At 42.2% G+C, this 16,323-nt stretch overlaps 2 protein-coding genes across 3 annotated transcripts in view; one reads left to right on the top strand and one right to left on the bottom strand.

Moving 5' to 3' along the window:
* THAP9 (THAP domain containing 9) overlaps positions 1-16,323 on the bottom strand; it is a 40,780-nt gene that overhangs the window by 3,700 nt on the left and 20,757 nt on the right. The window contains exons 7-9 of the mRNA XM_089686200.1: positions 14,086-14,848; positions 13,564-13,736; positions 2,554-2,699 (exon numbers count right to left, since the gene is read on the bottom strand). Of these exons, the coding sequence (XP_089542326.1) occupies positions 2,554-2,699; positions 13,564-13,736; positions 14,086-14,848 (1,082 nt within the window). The remainder of the gene's footprint in view (positions 1-2,553; positions 2,700-13,563; positions 13,737-14,085; positions 14,849-16,323) is intronic.
* Positions 1-16,323, top strand: part of OPTN (optineurin) — a 60,607-nt gene that overhangs the window by 38,002 nt on the left and 6,282 nt on the right. The window lies entirely within an intron of this gene.

Here is a 16,323-nt window from a genome sequence, read left to right as displayed (position 1 = left end):
ATCTTTTGTGTATATCACCCAGCCTGCCCCCCAAAGTCCATATGTTGTAGAGCCGCCTTTTTGCTGCAATTACAACTGCAGGTCTCTTGGGGTATGTCTCTATTAGCCGAGTACATCTAGCCACTAGTTTTCTAAAGCAATCTTCAGGTAATGCCACAGATTCTCAATTCGATTGAATTATGGGCCTTAACTAAAGGTTACCTGTGAACCACTCCAGTGTAGTTTTAGCAGTATGCATAGGGTGATTGTTCTGGAAGGTGAACCTGAGATCATGTGGCACTTGACTGCACTTACAGGTGAAACTCGAAAAATTAGAATATCGTGCAAAAGTTCATTTATTTCAGTAATGCAACTTAAAAGGCGAAACTAATATATGAGATAGACTCATTACATGCAAAGCAAGATAGTTCAAGCCGTGATTTGTCATAATTGTGATGATTATGGCTTACAGCTCATGAAAACCCCAAATCCACAATCTCAGAAAATTAGAATATTACATGCAATCAAAAAACAAGGATTGTACATAGAACAATATCAGACTTCTGAAAAGTATAAGCATGCATATGTACTCAGTACTTGGTTTGGGCCCCTTTTGCAGCAATTACTGCCTCAATGCGGCGTGGCATGGAAGCTATCAGCCTGTGGCACTGCTGAGGTGTTATGGAAGACCAGGATGCTTCAATAGCGGCCTTCAGCTCTTCTGCATTGTTCGGTCTCATGTTTCTCATCTTTCTCTTGGCAATGCCCCATAGATTCTCTATGGGGGTCAGGCGAGTTTGCTGGCCAATCAAGCACAGTAATCTACGGTCATTGAACCAGGTTTTGGTGCTTTTGACAGTGTGGGCAGCTGTCAAGTCCTGCTGGAAAATGAAGTCAGCATCCCCATAAAGCTCATCTGCGAAAGGAAGCATGAAGTGCTCCAAAATCTCCTGGTACATGGCTGAGTTGACCCTGGACTTAATGAAGAACAGTGGACCAACACCAGCAGATGACATGGCTCCCCAAATCAACACAGACTGTGGAAACTTCACACTGGACTTCAAGCATCTTGCAGTGTGTCTCTCTCCATTCTTCCTCCATACTCTGGGTCCTTGGTTTCCAAATGAGATGCAAAAGTTGCTCTCATCAGAAAAGAGGTCTTCGGACCACTGAGCAACAGACCAGGTCTGTTTCTCTTTAGCCCAGGTAAGACGTTTCTGACGCTGTTCGTTCAGGAGTAACTTGACAAGAGGAATACGACATTTGAAGCCCATGTCCAGGATCCATCTGTGTGTGGTGGCTCTTGATGCACTGACTCCAGCCTCAGTCCACTCCTTGTGAAAGTCCCCAACACTTTTGAATGGCCTTTTCCCGACAATCCTCTCCAGGCTGTGGTCATCCCTGCTGCTTTGTGCACCTTTTTTCTTCTACACTTTTCCCTTCCACATAACTTTCTATTAATGTGCTTTGATACAGCACTTTGGGAACATCCAACGTCTTTTGCAATTACCTTTTGAGGCTTTCCCTCCTTATGGAGGGTGTCAATGATGGTTTTCTGCACAACTGTCAGGTCAGCAGTCTTTCCCATGATTGTGATTCCTACTGAACCAGACTGAGAGACCATTTAAAGGCTCAGGAACCCTTTGCAGGTGCTATGGCTTAATTATCTGATTAGAGTGGGACACTTTGAGCCTAGAATATTGCACCTTTTCACAATATTCTAATTTTCTGAGATCGTGGATTTGGGGTTTTCATGAGCTGTAAGCCATAATCATTGTGCAGCACAGTGGCTAAATGGTTAGCACTTCCACCTGGCAGTACTTGGGTCGTTAGTTCGAATCCCAGCCACGGCACCACCTGCCTGGAGTTTGCATGTTTTCCCTGTGCCTGCGTGGGTTTTCTCCGGGTACTCCGGTTTCCTCCCACAATCCAAAGACATGCTGGTAGGTGAATTGGATCCTGTTTAAATTGGCCCTAATATGTGTATGTATGAATGTAAGTTAGGGACCTTAGATTGTACACTCCTTGAGGGTTAGGGACTGATGTGAATGTACAATATACATGTGTAAAGCGCTGCGTAAATTGACGGCGCTATATAAGTACCTGAAATAAAATAATAAATAAATAATCATCACAATTATGACAAATCACGACTTGAACTATCTTGCTTTGCATGTAATGAGTCTATCTCATATATTATTTTTAACCTTTTAAGTTGCATTACTGAAATAAATGAACTTTTGCACAATATTCTAATTTTTCGAGTTTCACCTGTATAGTAAGTGGACCTTACCTAAATTATTTTTATTTAGGGGTTTCATGGCAAAGGAGTGTATACGCTCAAAATTTTTTTTTTTCTTCTTACTCTTTGTGTCACAATAATAAAAAATATTTTGCACCTACAAAATCTTAATCATGTAAATCACATGGTACAAAGCCCCCCCAAAAATTAAATTCTGTGTTATAATGCAACAAAACACCAAAGCGGTTGTATTCTTTCACAAGGTATTGTAAATGACATGCTCAGTGTGTTCACTGAACTGTACATAAATCTTTCTAATATAACATGCTCACCTCTAGCCCGGAGACTACTGAAAATTCTTTTGAGGTAATGTGTGCTGAATCTGTGTGTGGTGACATATCCTTGCTCTGACAGCAGATGTGGCAATAGTGCAGACAGTGAAATAATATTCACAAGAAGACCAATAATACACCACCCACTGAAAATAGAAGAAAAAAAAATATTAAGGGATGCAAGAAGAAAAATATAAGCCACTATAAAACGTAAAGTGACACTAAACTGGTTTAAAAAGTAAAAAAATATATTCAAATATATACCTTCAATTGCTCTCAGCATCCTCTAAATTTGTTCGATTTTGCTGTTGTGATCTGACTTTCTGTTAGAGGGTGACTACATTCATTCTCCATGGTCCCACTATATGTAGGAACTTAGGCCACCGTCTCTTGCTTGCTCTCAACGTACTCTATGGACTATAGATAATGGACTACGGCAGGGCTTAAAATTTCGAGTCTAGACCTACTAGTCAGGCACAAACCTTACTCTCAACCAGTTGCCCCACCCAACCTTGCCCAGGTCCACCTCCAACCCCACCCCAAGCCCGTCTCCTAACCCTGCCCCGAACCATGCCCCCTTAAACGTATGAAATTACATTTTTATTTAGATTAAAGAGTTCAAAATATAAAAAAACTGCAATTATAACATAGCTTTATTATCTCAATTTAAAAACAAAAAAAGACCGACAATTTTGAAAAAAAAAATATTTTTGACTTTTTGCTATTAAACATGTCCAATAAAAAAATCAAATTTATACCAAATTGTATTCTGCTACATGTCCCAATATGTGTAAATTAATTGGTTTACGTATAAGTTATAGTGTTAGCAAATGGCGGTATAGAAACTGGAATTTTTTTCTTTTAATTTTATTTTTACTAGTAATGGCAGCGATCAACGACCTATAGCGGTACTGCGACGGGCATTCTGACACTGGGGGGAACGGACTTGGTGCCACTGACATCCACAGCGATACCAATACAGTGATCAGTGCTATTAAAAGCACTGGGCAGGAAGGGGTTAACTTCTGGGGCGATCAAAGGGTTAACTGTGTGCGTTTTATTATAGGGCTGTGTGTGCTTTTAGCAGCCAATGCTCCCCATCCCCAACACAAGGATGGCAACCTCCAACCTACCGGATCCCGTGCACACCCTGTGATGGCCACTGATGCTCTCCTGCCTGGCGTGGCCTTCCTGCGCTCAATTCGTCACCTCCCTGCGCTCAATTCGTCACCTCCCGCTCTGAGCTGCAGCTCAGTCACTGGCCTCAGGATATATGAATGAATCTCGGAGAGGAGGCCCCACCCAACCGACACATGTGACTCTCGCCAGGCTGAGGCAGGGGAGGCGGTGGTGGGAGATAGCGAGAGAACGGGAGCTGTGCACCTGAAGGCACGCACCAAGCTCTCCTCAGGGTGGGTGTCAGCACACACACTCCCCCACATTATTTCCACTCGCCAAATGCGAGCAGACGAGTGGAAATTCAAGGCCTGGACTACGGGATCTCCAGTGTGCATAAAACAGTGAACATGACCACGACCAATGGAGCCTGCTTGTTCTAAGCAAACGGAAGTGAAGGGGAAAAGGAGAGGCTTGAGAGCTCATAAAAAGGACTGTGACGGAGGGTAGGCAGGATAGAACACACAAGGCAGATGGCAAACACTTTATTAAAACAGACAGCAGTCACTCAATGAGTAGTGCAGAGAGAGAGCCCAAAATATTTTGTAATCCAGCCCCGGTGGGCAAAGTTAAAGTCTCTACAGCAGTTTGTAATCCAACAGGGAGGGTAGGGAGCAGTTCCTAAACAGGTCAGATAGCACAGGGGAGACATACAATCACGAAGAGCTGGTGTGATAGTCCTGGGTAGAGCTCGCAGCGTCTCAGGCAGAGCTGGTGTGGCTTCTGGGGTCCCCCTTCTCCAATGGGGCTCAGGCAGAGTCTGGCCACTAGAGTCCTACTGCAGCTGGGATCCCCGAGTGGCTGCACAACAGAACAAACGAATCAGAGACACTAGCACCGGTCTCTTAAACCGGTGTTAGACACTTCCAGGTCGTCCTGGTAATGGGGCAGGCCTGTGGGCGGCGTGCCTTGTTGCTTGGCAACGAGGCACACCCCCCTGGCCATGGGTCGCACTCACATGAGCGCGGCCTTTGTCCGGGCGGTGTTCATAAGCGGGCAAACTTTCGTTCGTGTGATACGAATGTCCGGACCATGTGGCGTCTCTGTGGCGCCGGGACCCAGATATCCTCCACAGGAGGTTCGCACTTCTCCATGGAGAGGTGCGAACCAGCTATCTCCGAGGGGAGATAGCAACAATCACATTTGGGCAAAAGCAGGTTGAACAGGATGGTCAAGGAAACACAGTAATTAGATTTGCAGCTGTAAACGGGATAACAGTGGGGAAGAATATACATTTAGACACAAACCAGAATGGGCAAGATGGACAGGGAAGGAAGCACAATAATTGAATTTGTAGCTGTAAACAAAATAACAGTGGGGGGAATACACAAATTGAATTTGGGACCTTTTGTGGAGGGAGCGCGTTAATTACAGCTAGGGGCCTTTGGCACACAGGAGTAGAATACTAATTGGAGGATACACTTCCTATGGCCAGGAGGGATTAAAGAAACAAGGAATTAATAACTGGGCTGGCAGAGAACTCATATCGTGACATGAACATTACAAGGAGGTAGTAAACTGCTTCATGAAAACTAGATTGCAGGGTCAGTAAAGAGGAGTTCCATCCAAAAGTGGAAGCACTACCTTTCTGCCCCCCCCCCTTCCCCCGCTGCCACATTTGGCACCTTTTTGGGGGGAGTAGGTACCTGGTTTTGACAGGTACCCCCTCCCACTTCCGGCTCAGTTCGCCGCCCCCTCTAGGAAACTCCAAAGGTGCCAGAGGACCGTGGCCCATTCACAAAGCACAGTGTGCTTCGTGCATGCGCAGTAGGAAACCAGCGGTGAAACCGCAATGCTTCACTGCCAGTTTCCCTTAGCCAAGACAGTGTTGCCAGCCCCCCCAACAACCGATTCAAGAATCAGCTTGGGGTGAGGACACCGCTGGATGCATGAACATGTAAGTGTCCTATTCTTGCAAGTCAGCAGCTACAGTAATCATAGCTGCTGACATTTATTTTTTTTGGAAGGTGGTGGGGGCTGGAACTCCACTTTTAAGTAGTGGATGTGTATGGATTATATTTAAAAAATACAGGATAGTGTTTTATGTCAGAATAGAAAAACCCTTTAGGCACTTAATTTTTAAAGGACACTGATTGCTTTATTATGAATACATATCCTAATCCATGCATTCATGCCAAACTACACTTATCTATAAAATTATGAATTAACATGCTAACAAAACCTATTTAACCACTTGACCTCCGGAACGTTTTACCTCCTTCATTACCAGGGCATTGTTTGCTATTCAGCACTGTGCTACTTTAACCGGCAATTGCTTTGTCATGCAACACTGTACGCAAATTAAAGTTATATTTTTTTCATACAAAGAGAGCTTTCTTTTTGTGGTATTTAATCACCACTGGGTTTTTTTTATACTGAAAATTTACAAAATGTTATAACAGAAACAAGAAAAATGTGGTTTTTGTTTTTCAAACAAATAATCTTTCTTCATAAATTTAGGCCAAAATGTAGTTTGCTACATTTATTTGGTAAAAATCATCCAAATTTGTGTATATTATTTAGTCTGCATGAAAGGGCTTGTTCATACTTGACTCAAAATGTGACAAAACAAACACGCGTATAGCGTTAAAGCACGTCAATAGGTGCAATTGACATGCGTAAAAATGCTTCCCCGAGCACCCAATGAGTATTTGACTCACCTTTTTATCTAAAAATAAACTGTTAACATAATGCAAATGTGACACTAGCATGTTTGCAGTGCGTTACCATAGACTTCAATGGAAGGAGTTGAATGGCTTCATCTCCTTCAAACTCGACATGAGGCTTCAATTTTGAAGCAACACAATGCTAACGCTTCATGTTTTGATAATGTGGACAGCACTGTGTGCTGTCGATATTATCATTTGCAAAAGAATTTGAGGAACATTAAAAACGCCCCTTAAACTCCTGCTTTCAACGCCAGTGTGAACTAGGCCAAACTTCTAGAGTCTACAAACTATGGTATATTTTAAAATAGGCCATCAGTACATCAGGATTGATCAATCTAATTTCTGGCCCTAAAATGCCAGGATAGTACAAATACTGCCAAATGACCCCCTTTTGAAAGGTAGACAGTCTAAAAGCTATTTAGGAAGAGGCATGGCAAGTTTACTGAAGTTGTAATGTTTTTTGAAAAATTAGGACTTTTTTTTTTTTTTTTTACATATTGTCACCATTGCAGTACAGCGTCGTCATATGACTGGTGTGGCTGTGATCAGAGATACTGACAGGTGACAGTATGTATGAAAAAACAAAAAGAAAAATTTTACACTGTGGTTGCTTGCAGCGATGATCACTGTAATCGCAATTGTTTGAACTGTCATGAATTGCTATTGTGATGCTGTGATTGACCCACAGCTATCACATGGAACAGGGTGCTGCGATTGGCCAAGGTACCATGTGACCACTGGTGATCAATCACCGATCGCACTCAGTTGTAAACAATGATGTCATGAATGGATTCCATTCAGGATTATAATTTACTATGTTACATGTGATTGCATAGTGATCATGTGGTATCTGGGCCATTCAGAGTGTCAAAAGCCTAGCGCACATGAACAAGGCGACATACGGGCACATCGTGGTGCCTATGGGAGCCGCACGCCAGCAGTAAGTGTACTGCTGGTGGTCAGCAAGTGGTTAAATAGTGTTGTAACACAAACTGTAGATAATATCTGGGTAACATTATGCTCTTTATTCATTTTTTAACATTTATTAGCCAAGATACCCCAGCTCTGTGCTCAGATATTACACATGCAAAGAAATTTGTTTGTTTTAGTGGACATTTACTTTGTGTATCGCGTGCTTTTTTACATTTAATGAAAATTGTTTTATTAGTTATTACGAACAAAACATATTCTGAAATACTACTTCTTTAAGATACAGAAATGCCCTGCAATGAACTTGCCCTGAAGACCTTTGAACATTTTTACAAGTTCATAAATACTGCCGCTGTAGCTCGTTTTCCCACATTTGGTAATGTGAGCCCTCTTCCATTTCTCTCTGGCTTCCCCACTGTAAGAATCATGATGGAATGGGAAAGCCACAGGTTTTCATACTCACTTATTTAAAACCTTAACTTTAGTGAGGAAGTCTTCAGTTGGAGTCATGTAGGAGTTCAGGGCTCCAGGACAACATTCATCAAACAGTGAAGAAGTCCCTTTACTAGTTCAATAATGGGGAGTTGACTGAAGAGTGACATTATTGAATGTAGCCCCTGAGCTATATCTTTGTATGTTTCAAAACCAGCTTCCAGGAGTTTGAGAACCACTGTTCTTTATAAACAGCAAAAGGTTTTAGGGTAAGTACTGTGTCCAAATAAGCGTAAACAAATACTTTCATTTTAAGAGTATCTCATTATGGAAAATGGTGAATCCCTTCCTTTATGTACCAAAAGTAAATTTAAAAGCCAAGGTACTACTGTTTATCTATAAACATTGCTTTATGGTAATATACACATGATCTGTATAAAAGAAAAGAAACGTTACAAGTGCTAAAATTTTAGATATCCACACATACACCTATATACCATACATACTTACAAAATGTAATTCATTATTTGCTAAAAAAAAAAAAAAAAAAAAAAAAAAAAACTCGAATGCCGGTTTGCTGCATTTTACCACTGTAGAAACCCACTGTCAGGGCTCCCGGGTATGACCAGAGGTGTGTGACTGACGCAGGGAAACGCAGACTTCAGATAAGTTAAACAATTTATTAACACTAACAATACAAACATAAACGCAGTGCAATACTAAAACATAACACAGTGCAAACGAACCAAACCACCCACAGATAACAGTACATACAGTGCAAGCGTCGTCAGGCAGGCCGGGTCAATATCAATCGGGCAGGTAGGTACAGGGGGAGCAAGCAGAGAATAGTCAGGTCACGAGCAGGGTACAGCAACCAACAGGCAGGTAGTTACAGGGGGTCAGGCAGAGAATGGTCGGGGTCACAAGCCAGGGATCAGAACAGGAGAAGTCAGCAGAGGTCAGAATCAAGCCGGGTCAGCAACAAGACAGGAACAGGATGCAGGAACAAGATACAGGGCCCAGGAAAAACACAACACCAAGGCAGAGTCTGCAGGTCTGAATGTCCCTTAAATACACCAGTATAATTAGTTCCAGGTGTTTGACTGGCTGCAAGGTTGAGTCTCTGATTGCTGGGAGCACCCGCTGGCCAGCCCTGGTACTGCAGCTCAAAAGGCAGGCGAGTCCCACTATTGCTGGCCAGTCCATTCCTGACACCCACTAGTTCTGGGGGGGGGGGGGGGGGGGGGTTCCAGCCAAAAAAATGCTGATTAAAGCCCATGAGTGCATGGACACATAGGATACTATGCTGGGGAGTTTACTGACTATAGAAAGAAAAACGCCCAAAACAGCCCTAGCTTCCCAGGACGTGGTGGATCTGGCCAGCCTTCATTGAAGCCACCCTTGAGTTACAGGAAATTCATTTAATGCAGTTTTATTGTCACAGCATACACTTTCCTTTTATAATGTCAGCATTGTAACAGCAACACAAACAATAGTTATTTTTGATAATCATGAGTCCTGCCTGTCTGCTGGTCATCTCTTTCCACAACTTCCTGGATTCCCTGCATGCTTTGTAGATCTCCCCTTATGCCTTTGGTTTGGTTACATTTTTAAGGTACCTTGCTGCCTGCAAGCAGAGATTCCTGTACCGACTGCCTCCTAGAGTGCCTCTGTAGTTCAGAAACTCTGAATTCTGTAACACAGCAGTGCTTACTTCACACAGTGAACGTGTGTCACAGAATTCAAGGAAGTATATGTGTAGGGATCTTCACAAGGAAAGTTTACAAGCTTCAAGATTGTTCAAATTAATAGAAGTAAGCTAGAAATAGCAGAAGTGTGGCGGGGAAATTAATATATGATTTTACATTTTGACCACAGATAAAGTACACTTTTTTTTTCAATGAACAATGTTTTATAAAATACTGGGGCCTCTTTATTGCATAGTAAATTGTAATATAAAAGGCGAACATCATCTTACACGAATCTCCTAATGAAGACAAGCCTCGATGGTGCCTTCTTCACCAAATAAAAATAGTAAAGTGGTTCTAAAGGATGAAGGTTTTTTTTTTTAACCTTAATACATTCTCTTAATCAAGGTGAAAAAAAAAAAAAAAAAACCTTCAGTGTGCTGCTCTCCCTCAGACAGGCAGCATCAGAGTGGGGCCGAGCCATGCTTTGTGTGCCAATGGACACACAGAGCCAGCTTGGGAGCAAGCACGCACAAGTGCCCCCATAGTAGGATAGCAGACAGTGCAGGTGGGGGACCATAGAAAAAGAGGATCGGGGCTGCTCTGTGCAATACCACTGCACAGAATAGGCAAGTATAACATGTTTGTTATTTTAAAAAAATGTAATGCAAAGTTTTACAATCTACCACCAAATGATTATGTGCAATATAAATTAATATAAAGAATCCTCATAGAGTCCATTCAGTAAAGTCCACACATCAATATTGAATATGATCCTCAGTAAATGAAGCTATAAAGTCTTCCATCACCAGTGCAAAATCCAGCGCTTTAACACCCCATCAAAATGCACACTCACCAGAAGCTGGTGAATAACCAACATATCTTTGTGTATCCAATGATAATACTCCGCAGCTTAGCTTACTCCAGCTTAGAGATATCCATAAACTCCTTAGAGCACATGTAGGTAAGATAAAAGACACTCGCCATAGTGCAATAACGTATAAAACAATTTATTAGCTCAGACGAAGTTGTATGACGAAACACGTTAGCATGGTTTAGCCAGTGACGCCATCACGCACGCTGCTCCACATGTCCGGACCACGTGATCGCAACAACACCATCTTGGTTGCAGGCAGGTGGGTGAGACGACCAAGAACATTTCGGCTGCATTCACACATATACATGTGAAACTCAAAAAATTAGAATATTGTGCAAAAGTTCATTTATTTCAGTAATGCAACTTAAAAGGTGAAACTAATATATGAGATAGACTCATTACATGCAAAGGAAGATAGTTCAAGCCGTGATTTGTCATATTTATGATGATTATGGCTTACAGCTCATGAAAACCCCAAATCCACAATCTCAGAAAATTAGAATATTGTGAAAAGGTGCAATATTCTAGGCTCAAAGTGTCCCACTCTAATCAGCTAATTAAGCCAGAACACCTGCAAAGGGTTCCTGAGCCTTTAAATGGTCTCTCAGTCTGGTTCAGTAGGAATCACAATCATGGGAAAGACTGCTGACCTGACAGTTGTGCAGAAAACCATCACTGACACCCTCCATAAGGAGGGAAAGCCTCAAAAAGGTAATTGCAAAAGAAGCTGGATGTTCCCAAAGTGCTGTATCAAAGCACATTATTAGAAAGTTATGTGGAAGGGAAAAGTGTGGAAGAAAAAGGTGCACAAGCAGCAGGGATGACAGCAGCCTGGAGAGGATTGTCAGGAAAAGGCCATTCAAAAGTGTTGGGGACTTTCACAAGGAGTGGACTGAGGCTGGAGTCAGTGCATCAAGAGCCACCACACACAGACAGATCCTGGACATGGGCTTCAAATGTCATATTCCTCTTGTCAAGCCGCTCCTGAACAACAATCTACGTCAGAAGCGTCTCACCTGGGCTAAAGAAAAACAGACCAGGTCTGTTGCTCAGTGGTCCAAAGTCCTCTTTTCTGATGAGAGCAACTTTTGCATCTCATTTGGAAACCAAGGACCCAGAATATGGAGGAAGAATGGAGAGGCACACACTGCAAGATGCCTGAAGTCCAATGTGAAGTTTCCACAGTCTGTGTTGATTTGGGGAGCCATGTCATGTCTGCTGGTGTTGGTCCACTGTGCTTCATTAAGTCCAGGGTCAACGCAGCCATCTACCAGGAGATTTTGGAGCACTTCTTGCTTCCTTCCGCAGATGAGCTTTATGGGGATGCTGACTTCATTTTCCAGAAGGACTTGGCACCTGCCCACACTGCCCAAAGCACCAAAACCTGGTTCAATAACTGTGGGATTACTGTTCTTGATTGGCCAGCAAATTCGCCTGACCTGAACCCCATAGAGAATCTATGGGGCATTGCCAACAGAAATATGAGAGACATGAGACCGAACAATGCAGAAGAGCTGAAGGCCGATATTGAAGCATCCTGGTCTTCCATAACACCTCAGCAGGGCCACAGGCTAATAGCTTCCATGCCATGCCGTATTGAGGCAGTAATTGCTGCAAAAGGGGCCCAAACCAAGTACTGATTACATATGCATGCTTCTACTTTTCAGAGGTCTGATATTGTTCTATGTACAATCCTTGTTTTATTGATTGCATGTAATATTCTAAATTTCTGAGATTGTGGATTTGGGGTTTTCATGAGCTGTAAGCAATAATCATCACAATTATGACAAATCATGGCTTGAACGATCTTGCTTTGCATGTAATGAGTCTGTCTCATATATCAGTTTCACTTTTTAAGTTGCATTACTGAAATAAATGAACTTTTGCACGATATTCTAATTTTTCGAGTTTCACCTATACAGTCAAAGCCAAAAATATTGGCACCCCTGCATTTCTGTCAGATAATGCACCACTTTGCCCAGAAAATTGATCAGTTTTTCTATTTTGTCCAGGAAGATTAGCTACAGTGCCATGGGCTGTAAACGTCTTGACAATATTGCACACAGTGGACACAGGAACATTAAGATGTCTGGAGATGGACTTGTAACCTTCAGATTGTCCATGCTTTTCTACAATTTTGATCTCAAATCCTCAGACAATTCTTTGCTGCTCTCTCTCTTCTCCATGTTCCGTGTGGCACAAAGAAAGACACAACAGTAACGTTGAATCAGTTTTTCACCATTTTAACCGGTTGCCAGTGGGATTTCTATATTGTCAGCACCTGTTAATTGATACAGGTGAGTTTAATTAGAAATTACAGGAGCATCACAAACTTGGAATGCAATTATTTCTTACAATTTTAAGAGGGTGCCAATAATTTTGCCCTGTCCATTTTTGGGGTTTTGCGTGGAATGCGTTTTGAGATTTGGCTTTTTGTTTATCCACTTTTTTGTGTCATACCAATACAAACAAAAGAAATAAACGTGAGAATGCCTAAACATTTATAACTGCAAAACTTTTCTGGGTGAAGTGGTGCATTATTTGACAGAAATGCAGGGGTGCCAATATTTTCGGCCATGAGAGAGAGAGATATACTATTCAGGATTACTGTTTATCATATTTGTAGTGTGTGCCTAAAGTGATACTAAATGTTATCCTTATTCTTCAAAAGTAATCCATATGCATCCACTACTTAATGCAATCCATTTTTAAAGAAATAATTTCTTACTGTGCCTTTCTACCTCCTTGGAATGTCTTCCATGAGCCCCTGAACCTCTTCCTCCCCCCCTCACTTTCATTTGTTTGGAACAAGCAGTGCATGTTAGTTGCAGTCATGTACACTGCTCTAAGCACACTACCAATCCCATAGTCCATAAACCACATCTCATCTTGGGAGCAAACAAAGAGAGGGTGGCTGCATTCCTCATACAGTGGGACCATGGGGAATGAATATAGCCACCCTCGAACAGGAAGTTGGATTAGAGCAGCAATTAAAAAAAAAAAAAAAAGAATAAAGGAATGTTGAGATTTGGAGGCTGAAAGCAAAAGAAGGTACTTTTTGAGCTAAGAATACATACTTGAATAGAATATATATTTTAAAAACAGAGTTTAGTGCCACTTTGAAAGTGTGAAGCTGCCTCTATGTATGACAGCAGGACAATCTAATATTTGCTAAGCAGGGAAGTTTGACATAATGCTGTAACAAAACTAAGTAGTTTCATATAAAAATCGTTGTTACCTTGAGGTCTGGAAAAGGAAATCGCTGTCACTGGTTATCAGAGTCAATAAATATTCTCGTGTCTCTTGGAGGATCTGGACCTTTTGCTCCAGGTTAAAGTAATTGATTGAGCCTTTGTTGCCTTGTAGCCGCAAACTGCTGCTATTGAAGATGTCAAATAATTGTCCAATTATCTAGAAATAAAAAGTTAAACCACACTTTAGGATTGCCAGAAGCTAATGCCAAACAAATCTGCCTTCTCTAAATAAAACAGAATTCACAGATAATGACTTCAGTTGCACAAACTATCAGAATATTTGTACCCTTTGTGACTTCTCCTCAGCAGCCTATACAAGAAGCCTTAGCCGTCACTCAGCATTTTGTAATTGAGGGTAAGAGGTCAGGTACTAGGTGTCTTTATCAGCTTTTCCCCATTGATAAAAGTGTTACTTGGTTGTACTGAGTGTTTTCAACAGTTGAACGTAAAAAAACATCTTTTATATTAAATTCAACTGGTGTCCTTGGTAAAACAATGGAACATACCTGAATAAAATTGACAGTAGCTTGTGAATAATCAAACTCTTTACACTTCAGTTCGTGTATTAGTTTCAGTGCATCTGCTACTGTGTTGCTTAGCTTGTTAGCCAGTAAGGGCATCTTTGCAAGAAGAGGGAACATCCTGGAACATCTGGGCATATTCATCAGTTCAGTGATATACAACCATGTAATAGTTCCATCTGGACCCTGTAAAGAACCAAGGTCTTCAACCATGTTAGCAACTGTCTTTAGTTCATAGCACATGTCAAACATTACATAATGCTTAAAATCATTATTAGGCAGAGAGAAGTGTGTCTGCAGGTTCCAGGGGTCTGTAAATGTACAGCCCAGCAGAGTGCACATCTCTTCATTACGTGGACATCTTTCCATGGACACAGCAACTACCTCGAAGCCATTCTCACATAGTTCATACACAGCATGACAAAGCAGTTGTTTCTGGGCTTGTGCAGTTAATGAATTGACAAAAAAGTATGCAAAAGGAACTTTCCAGTGTCCAACAGTTCCCACAAGCATGAACACAAGCGCCTCACTGGCCACTTCCTGATTTCCAGTTCCTCCTGTACCCAAGTTTACAAAGCCAACAAACTGATTTCTTTGTGAATCAAAGATAACATTTTGCTGAACAGGTATGGTGTCCATGACAATACATGCACGGGTATACAAATGAGGATGCATTCCTTTTTTCTCTAGCAAGGTTTCAATCACAGATGAATTAATTCCAGGACCTTCACAGTCTGACTTAAGCCACCTGGAGACAGAAGAAAAGATTGCTGAAACAAGAAGAATTATAGAATAGCTGCAGCAATAAACGTAACCATACCAAAATATAAATATACACACTGCTGTTTCAAAGTGGGTTATTGGACAAAAAGGGAAGGGAGACTGTGTGTGTGTTTGTGCAAACACACACACACACACACACTATTGCCAAAAGTATTGGGACACCTGCCTTCACACGTACATGTACTTTAATGGCATCCCAGTCTTAGTCCGTACGGTTCAATATTGAGTTGACCCACCCTTTGCAGCTATAACAGCTTCAACTCTCTTGGGAAGGCTGTCCACAAGGTTTAGGAGTGTGACTAGGGGAAAGTTTGACCATTCTTCCAGAAGCGCATTTGTGAGGTCAGGCACTGATGTCGGACGAGAAGGCCTGGCTCATAGTCTCCACGCTAATTCATTCCAAAGGTATTCTATCGGGTTGAGGTCAGGACTTTGTGCAAGCCAGTCAAGTTCCTCTACCACAAACTCACTCATCCATGTCTTTATTGACCTTGCTTTGTGCACTGGTGTGCAGTCATGTTGGAACAGGAAGGGGCCATCTCCAAACTGTTCCCATAAAGTTAGGAGCATGAAATTGTCCAAAAAGTCTTGGTATGCTGGTGCCTTAAGAGTTCCCTTCACTGGAACTAAGGGCCAAGCTCAACCCCTGAAAAACAACCCCACACCATAATCCCTCCTCCACCAAACTTTACGCAATGCAGTCAGGAAAGTACCGTTCTAACAACCGCCAAACCCAGGCACGTCCATTGGTTTGCCAGGCAGAGAAGCGTGATTCGTCACTCCATAGAACACATCTCCACTGCTCTACAGTCCAGTGACGGCGTGATTTACATCACTGCATCTGACGCTTTGCGTTGCACTTGGTGATGTAAGGCTTGGATGCAGCTGCTCGGTCATAGAAACCCATTCCATGAAGCTCTCTATGCACTGTTCTTGTGCTAATCTGAAGGCCACATGAAGATTGAAGGTCTTTAGCTATTGAGTCTGCAGAAAGTTAGGGACTTCTGCGCACTTCAGAATGCGCTAACCCCGCTCTGTCAATTTACGTGGCCCACCACTTGGTGGCTGAGTTGCTGTTATTCCCAGCCGCTTCCACTTTGTTATAATACCACTTACAGTTGACCGTGGAATATTTAGTAGCAAAGAAATTTCACGGATGGACTTATTGCACAGGCGGCAACCTATCATGGTACCACGCTTGAATTCACTGAGCTCCTGAGAGAGACCCATTCTTTCACAAATGTTTGTAGAAGCAGTCTGCATGCCTAGATGCTTGATTTTATACGTCTGTGGCGATGTGTGTGTGGGTGTGTGATTTACTAAAACTTGAAAGTGCAAAATCTGGTGCAGCTGTGCATGGTAGTCAATCAGCTTCTAACTTCAGCTTGTTCAATTAAGCGTTGACAAAAATGCCTGGAAGCTGATTGGTTTCTACACAAA

This window comes from Staurois parvus, unplaced genomic scaffold (assembly GCF_062004578.1).
Source record: "Staurois parvus isolate SC_StPar_1 unplaced genomic scaffold, SC_StPar_1.0 ptg000019l, whole genome shotgun sequence".
Lineage (NCBI taxonomy): Eukaryota > Metazoa > Chordata > Amphibia > Anura > Ranidae > Staurois > Staurois parvus.
Note: the sequence above shows the minus strand (reverse complement) of the source record. Positions and strands in the feature narration are given on the sequence as shown.